Source organism: Trachymyrmex cornetzi, unplaced genomic scaffold, assembly GCF_001594075.2.
Source record: "Trachymyrmex cornetzi isolate Tcor2-1 unplaced genomic scaffold, Tcor1.1 scaffold122, whole genome shotgun sequence".
Classification (NCBI taxonomy): domain Eukaryota; kingdom Metazoa; phylum Arthropoda; class Insecta; order Hymenoptera; family Formicidae; genus Trachymyrmex; species Trachymyrmex cornetzi.
Genome location: NW_017295784.1, coordinates 2177000 through 2184805, shown reverse-complemented (window position 1 = coordinate 2184805; position 7806 = coordinate 2177000). Strand labels below are relative to the sequence as shown.

The 7806-nt window shown below is 38.6% G+C and overlaps 1 protein-coding gene across 3 annotated transcripts in view; it reads left to right on the top strand.

The window, feature by feature from the left end:
- Positions 1 to 595: 595 nt before the first annotated feature.
- The window catches only part of LOC108769176 (Histone gene-specific Epigenetic Repressor in late S phase), a 130547-nt gene continuing 123336 nt past the window's right edge, over positions 596 to 7806 (top strand). The window contains exons 1-4 of one of the 3 annotated variants that reach the window (XM_018520032.1): positions 596 to 975; positions 2009 to 4472; positions 4544 to 4677; positions 4991 to 5123. In XM_018520032.1, coding sequence (XP_018375534.1) covers positions 2144 to 4472; positions 4544 to 4677; positions 4991 to 5123 — 2596 coding nt within the window. In that variant the 5' untranslated portion in view covers positions 596 to 975; positions 2009 to 2143. Of the gene's footprint in view, positions 1191 to 2008; positions 4473 to 4543; positions 4678 to 4990; positions 5124 to 7806 lie in introns of all 3 variants that reach the window. The other 2 variants (XM_018520025.1, XM_018520017.1) reach the window with 2 other exon arrangements.

Below are 7806 nucleotides of genomic sequence, written 5' to 3'. Positions count from 1 at the left end.
GTCTCAGACTCAAACATATACTTCATTTAGAACATACTCTATATTTTACTTAAAAGTTTTGTTTGTATATATTATTTACATTATATATTGATTTCAATATAGAGTATATTCTAAATGAAGTATATGTTTGTCATTTCCGTTATTTGTAAGACTCTGAGATCATAAAATAGAAAGAAATTTAACGTTTTTAATTTTTCAATTACTTTTTTTTATCAACTTAACTTTTAATTCAATTAATTTCATTATACATTAACTTGTATCTTAACTAAGTTAAATTTTCAAGGTTGTTAACTTCAACTTAACTTAGTTAAAAGAAAAAATTAACTTACTCAACCCTGATTTTTGGAATATCAAAATTATGATTAAGCATTTTAGAAATATTAAAGATTTAAAAATAAAAAAAAAGAGATCCAAAGAGAGAAGCATGGCCCCCTTCGTGGATCCGCCAGTGTCTATATATATATATATATATGTATACATTGGTAGAAATGGATATCAGCTGGAGCAGCGGCGCTTGACGTTTGCCGTTCGCGCCACAGACCGCGAGATGCTGCCATCTGACGATCGGTCGGTAAGTCGCGTTTCCGTCACTAGTGTCACTACGTGAGAGCGGATTTTGAGTGGGAGAAGTGGGGGAGCGGCGCGAGGAAGAAAATGGCCGACGAGGCTACGGTAAAAGGGCAGGGACGTCGTGCGAGGTGCGCGCTGCGCGACGCGAGATCGTCAGTTTCGCGATAGACCGCGCGAAAAAGGGCCGTGATACCACCGCCGGGGAAGGCCTACCGCCATTGTTCGCGGTCGCGCGTCCCGTCGAGAAATCTCGCGATCGTATATACCAGGATTCGCGGTGCCCGTTCCTCGCTGGTGCTGTCGTCGCTCAGCGCGCCCACCAATCGCTCTCGGCGCCCCGATTCGCCGTTTAAAAAAAAAGCGTTCGCGGGCCGAGTTTAGCCGACGGAAGGGCTCGCCAGAGAGGTAAACACGACACCCCCGTTTGCACTGGCGCCTCCGCCTGGTCTCCGCCGTTCTTCCCGTCCCGTCCCGTTTTCAGTTCTCCCGCGTTCTCTCCTCGTTGCTAAAGCGTGTGCGTGTGTTGTTCGCGATCGCGTCGCCGCGCCGACCGCGCGCGATCGCCGTCTGTGAAGATTCTCTCTCTCCGCGTGCGACGATTGAGATCGATCAGCAGGTTGGTGAGTTCCTTCTTTCTCCTTCTCTCTATCTGTCTCTGTCTCTCTCGCACACTTGTCAGGGCCACTTGTGGCCGTGTCCGTCCACGGGCGCTTTTTAAAGGGCGTGCTAGCCGTCGCCGTGTAGCCGCCGTCCGCGTTTCCTCTCGCCTCATCCTCCGTGTAGATATATCGTCGTCATCGTCGTCGTCGTCGTCGTCGTCGTACTTCTCGAGTATCTTTGTCCGCCGTGCCGTGTCGCGTATACACGTATACGGGGGCCACGCTCGGAGCGCACACTCCGCAAGAAGTCCGGAGTGGAGAAGGACGCTGTGTGCCGCGAGTTGATTATTTATCGCGCGGAGTCTCTCTACCTGTCGCGGTACCGAATCGGCCGACGGACGCAGGGTGATTTAAAGGGATCGATTTGTCAACAAGTCGATGAGGGAGAGAGAGTGCGCGCACGGTGGCCCGACGCAGCACAGCGGATTCTCGCTTCGCTTGTGAAGTATCATTACAATTTCCGTCGTTCGTGTGCATCTCTCGCGTATGCTCCGATATTCGCGTGCGTTTGCCACTTTATTATACGTGAATTCGTTTTATTGCACGTTGATAAAAGCGCTCGTAGTACCTTATCGCGTCCCTTTCCGATCGTGTGTTCGTTTCTGTGAAAAATATTTTTTTATCGCGATGTAAAGTCGTGTGTATCGCAATGACAAAAAAAAGAAATACAAGCGATAAAGATAAATTATATTAACGATCGAACATCGACTGTTTTATTGTTAAAACTGTAATATTAGTCGCGTTTACCTTTTGACCGTTTTATTGTGCATTGTTTACAGATAAAGTCAGCTTGCGAACTGTATCGCGATTAATAAAATCTACAATGGCAGTTAGGTAGTTGTAATTAACGTTGGACATTCGCGAACTTCGAGCATATTTATATTTATTTTGAAGATGTAAAGAATATAATCATAATGAAGCCACAGAAGAAGGCTGTTGTTGCCAAAAAGGCAACTAAAATGCCAACAGTCGCCAAGAAACGTCGCACATTTACAGAAAAGACGATGCTGGATGTAAAAAAGGAGAAGAAATCAAAGAAAAATGATAAGCTGGAAGATCCAAAGAGAAAAACGGATAATGATAAGAAGAAATTAGAAAAGGCCGAGGAGAGGAAAAAATTGGATGACAAAAAGAAACTTATAGAGGAGAAAAAGAAGGAACGATTTGATAAATTAGATGAAAAGAAAAAACAATTGAATAAAGATAATGAAAAGAAATCTGATAAAATTGACGAGAGGAAGGCAGAAAAAAGAGATGATAAAGTTAACGAAGAGATGAGCCAAGAAAATACGGATAAGAAAAAATTACAGAGATGTGAAGAGAAAGCAAAATTGGAAAAACAATCTGCGGATAATAAAAAGAAAATTGAGAAAACTGAGGACAAGAAGAAGAATGTAAAATTGGACGATAATATAAATACGGACGACAATGTCAAATCTTTAAATACATTGGAAGATAAGGAAGCACTTGAAAATAAAATTGATATTCTCCCTCCCCCAGCTAAGAAAAGGAGTAAAGATGAAAAGAAGAAAGATGTCAAGTTAATTAAATCTGATATTAAATCAATATCGAAGAACTCCATCGTGAAGGATAAAAAGTCTGAACGTAAAAAAATTTCCGAGAAGGATTCGGCAAGCAATAAGATTTCTAAAACGAAGAAAGATACCAAAACAAAACAAAGTCAGAAAAAAGGTATTACGAGAAAAACAGTTCTGACAAAGAAGCCTCATTTATCGGTAGTTAAGAGACTGGTGGACAAGAAGATCAAGTTAGTCAAGCCAGTGAAAGATGAAGAAATGAGCGAAGATGAAGATACAGTCAAGAAAGTGAAGAAGAAGAGTAGTAACTTGGCTAAGAGTAAGACTTTGCAAGAGAAAAAACCAAAGCTGGCGAAACACATGAAAGCCAAATTGCCTCAGAAGCATTCGAAGATCAGTGCTGTTCTAAAAAGGGAAGACAAGTTGAAAACTATAACGGAGAAGATTATGACCAAGAAGAAAATTGAATTGAAAGAGTTTGACCAAGTTTCGACCGAACATAAAAAGATCGCGAACAAAAACGAGACTTGTCAAGGGCCAGAAGTGAGCAGCATTAAAAGCGAAATTGAAGAAGACAAAGATTCCGATAAGTGCAAAGAGGAGAGTCTTCAACCAAAATTACAGGATAATAAGAAAGCTATCAAAAGTGGTAACAAAATTAGCAGCAAAGCCCCAAAGAAGACTGGGAAAACAATAAGGGTACAAACGGAGAGCAATAATCAAACGTCAGTTTTATCTGAAGATGCATCTACCGAAGAATCGAATAAACAATCCAAAATTTCGGAAGATAACGCGAAGTCTACCACAAATTCGAAACAGGAACAAATCGGCGCTGAGAATACGGTTGAATTAAATTTAAAGGTTGAGGCAATGAATGGTGAGAATGTCAGTGGCGTTACATCTCAATCTGATTCTGAGGATGATTCTGACGAAGAGTACAAGAAGGGTAAGCAAAAGGATAACAAGAATAAAGAGAGGGCTAACTCACCATCGGATGAACGTGCGCGACGAATGCGACTTTTTGGCTTTTGGAGTGGACCAAAACGACACAGGGTCGCATCATTGAATGCCTTGGCTAAAGTTCACTGCCTCTACGAAAATGAGACCGGCGGAGTTTATCTTGGTGGTTTTTGCAAACCGAAACCCGAAAAGGAGAAAGAGAAAGAGAAAGAGAAACCGAAGAAAATGAAAGAGGAAAAAGAAGAGCAGCCACGTAAAGAAAAAGAGAAGAAAGTTGAATGTAAAACGGAAGAGAACGTCTTGAAAAGAAAACTGAGAAATGTGCCCGGACTACGTGGCAAACATTGGGATATGCCGGGGAGTTCGTCATCTTCGTCCTCATCCGATGAAGACTGCGAGAAGGAAAAGAATGCTGAACCAAGCAAGAAGAAAATGATCAAAAGGAGGAAGAGAAACGAGGAAGTAATGGACTTGAAGGATATGGTTGTTTGCAAGAGGATGGCCAGTCTTAATGCCACTGCCATTTTGGCTGCTTCCTACTCCGATGAGAAAAATCGTTGTGGTAGCAGCAGCAGCACCACCAGTGATTCCTCCAGTGAATCGGAAGTAGAGATAATTAAAAGACGTAGACAAAATGACTCAGATGATAAGAAGAAGTCAAGACAAGGCTCTGATCCGGACGAGGTTATTAAGCCATCTAAGAAAGTTGTCATCGTTAATCAGGACACTGATGTCACTATCACTGGTAATTAATCATTCGTGGATTAAGCGTGAAAACTCTAACGATCTTCTTACTATGAATAAATTCTTTTCAAGGTGTCTACGTCAATCAAACTCGATCTACTCATCACGAAGGGTATTGCAGTATTGCTGGTATGCAGTACAGGATTAGTTCTACCAGTCATACTCAAACTGCAGCTACCGCGGTGGCTACTGAACTTCACGATCAGGTTTGTATTTAACTCAAGTCATCTTCTTACATATTATATGTAATTTATTTTATTATATGATATACATATTTTTTTTCAAAATAGAAGCTACAATTTATATGTAATTCAACATTTATTTAAAGTAAACTTTTCTAAATAAATAGAGATAATATATGAATGATAAATGGATTATAAGTATCTTTTGTTTAAAATTTTTTTATTTATCTCTATTCTCATTCTTATTGAAATACTTATTTTCTTCTTAATTATTTCTTTATTTATTTAGTCGAATACAAATATATATTTTTCAATATACATTCCTTTTTTTTATTAGCAAAAAATAGAACAACCTTGCAAGTCCTACACCCCACTCGGTGCGTTATCTTCTATGCAGCCACCAGGTAGCCAGGGTAATCATCCTAACATGTCACCTCGCAGGCATTCAGCATTCTCGACCCCTCAACACGGTGAGTCAAATGCAACTGCATGTCTCTACGCTTTATTTACCAGCTCTATCAAATACAACCGTAATTATCGAAAGCTACATCGTACTTTACGTTCCTCTCTGTTTATTATTCGATGTGATTTAAATTAAATTTCCACGGACCGCATTTCATGTGAATTTACACCGCTCGTTATATTAATTTACTCGCCTCTCTCATGATATTCATAATACAAACTAAACGAAGAGTTACGCGTGCATTGAATAACCGGCCGGAGCACTGTACAGCGTAAATTGAAATCCCGCGTAAATTAGAATAAATTATCTGCCGTGGTGTTTTTTAACTTATCGAGATGCTGCAAAAATTATTCCCGTCTTTTTTTCTGATGTACGCCACTGCGTCGTTTTGCGTGTGCGTATTATACACTGCTCAGCGATTTCCTCTTTCAACCCGTGGCGAACGGTTGGCTTTTCTCTTTGTTCTATTGACGCTTTCTCACCGTTCTCTCACCCTTTATCCCGCTCGATTCATCACGAGACATACACATTGCACGCAACCGAGATGCAGCGTAGCCGCTGATGACAGCGTGCGAATACACATGTTGTATGTATGCATATGGAAAGCTGTGTACAATTTGCGTCGTTTGCTGGCGATTCAGAATCAAAACGCCATCATTCGGTTATATACTTATTACGTTTCAATATTATTCTAACTTGCGTAATTATTGGCTTCTTAATTTCATTCTTCAATTATTCCATGCATCTCTGAAATCTAAAGATACGCAGATGAGCGAAGGATACGCAACATAATAACTCTTTGTATTTAGTATTTCATTATGCTAAGTATTTATCACATTAAACTGATGAATAATATCCACGGTATAAAAAATATTAATTAGTTCACAGATCCGTTAAAATAAGTGTATATACAGTTACTAAAATATGGAGATTGAATAGCTACATGGAAAGAACGGTTTTGCTGAAGTATCTAAAAATTTAACTAGATATGGCTAAAATAACTAGAGATAACTGAAAATAATTGTTTCTACCATCAAAATAATTATATAGGTCAAACTAGTTGCTGTCAAAACTTTTTACAGCATTGTCATTAACGTTGAAGCGTCCTAATATAATTATTTTGATAGTATATATTTTGATATTTTAGTTCTTTCAGTAAAATTATTTTAGATCTGTATCTGACTAATTTTTAGATACTTCAGTAAAACCGTTTTTTCCATGTACAAATTAAATAACATGTTCCACTTACAAATTTCTTAGATTTAGTCTGTTTTAAAAAAATTCTATCATTAAAATGGTTAAGTTTTTTTAGTTTGCGAATCTTTAATTTACAATAAATTTCGACTAAGGATTAAACTTGTTACAATCTTAAACTGCGCCTGACTAAAGACGCTTTTCCCTTTACTAAATGTTAACAAGATTTTTTTTTTATATCGTGTGAAACTTCTTATAACGTGAAACTATGTAACTCCAGTTTGTCCGTAAATCCAAGTCCTTCTAATTCATACACACACATTTCGCATAATTGGTTTTATCAACGACACTCGATATTGATTTACTGAACGAAGTTCTTTCGTATTTATCTGTTATATACTTCCCAAGCAATATAAAGTTCTATTATCGTAGTTATTGTGAAACTTTTAAATAATGTTAACAATTGGATTAGAAGTCCAAGAGTAGAAGCATTAAATTCTCGAGTATTGGAGGATGTAATGTTCCTAAAATTGTGTCTTACTCTGAGACAAGTAACATACTAAAGTTGAAAAACTTCTCTTTAAAATAGAATTCTTTTAAGATTCGAGAAAATGCACATTCTCTGACATTTTAAAAATTAATTCAAGAGGAACGGATTTACGTGTAAACTGAACAAACTGGAGTTATATAGTTTCACATTATAAGAGGTTTCACACGATATAAAAAAAAATCTTTTTAACATTTAGCGAAGGGAAAAGCGTCTTTAATCAGGTGCAGTTTAAGGTTGTAACAGCGCAGTTTAAAGGCCCGTCTACAATACACGGAGTAAGAAGTAAGAGTAAGAAATTGACCAATCACAGTCGAATGTGAGAAGAATAATCGACTGTGATTGGTCAATTTCTTAATCTTACTTCTTACTCCGTGTATTGTAGACGGGCCTTAATCCTTAGTCGAGCGAGAAGCTTACTCCAAATCTTGAGACATCTACTTCTTGCACTATATTAAAGTAATATTAAATAATATTCAATAATATTTAACTATAAAAGATAAAGGAATATGTGTGTGTTTTAAATCAAAGTTAAAAGTGCAGAGCAATCAAATCGACTTGTTCCATTTACGTGAACGCGTAAAAACATTTAAATAGCTACGGAACGTGTTGCGCTCTGTTTGTCCGCCGACGGTACGAAAATAGATTGCCCAGATAAGGATTAAATCAACTACTCTGAGTTAATCCGCACAAACGGACGTTACGGATTCCCAAACGGAACGTTTCGCGAAAGAAGCTTCGTTTCATCGCGTTCTTCTAAATCAGTGTACAATTCCCTTAAGGTTTATTCGGTAAGTGCAAATTACACGCGTCTCGTCCGCAAACACGCGCCAACGATGTTACACATCCGCCTGTACAATTATCCCGCACTGGTTTCCGAGAGCAAGGTCAGTGCGTGCTAGAATCTTACTGGCGCAACGTCGTGTGCCAATTCCGAAGTACCTTCTAT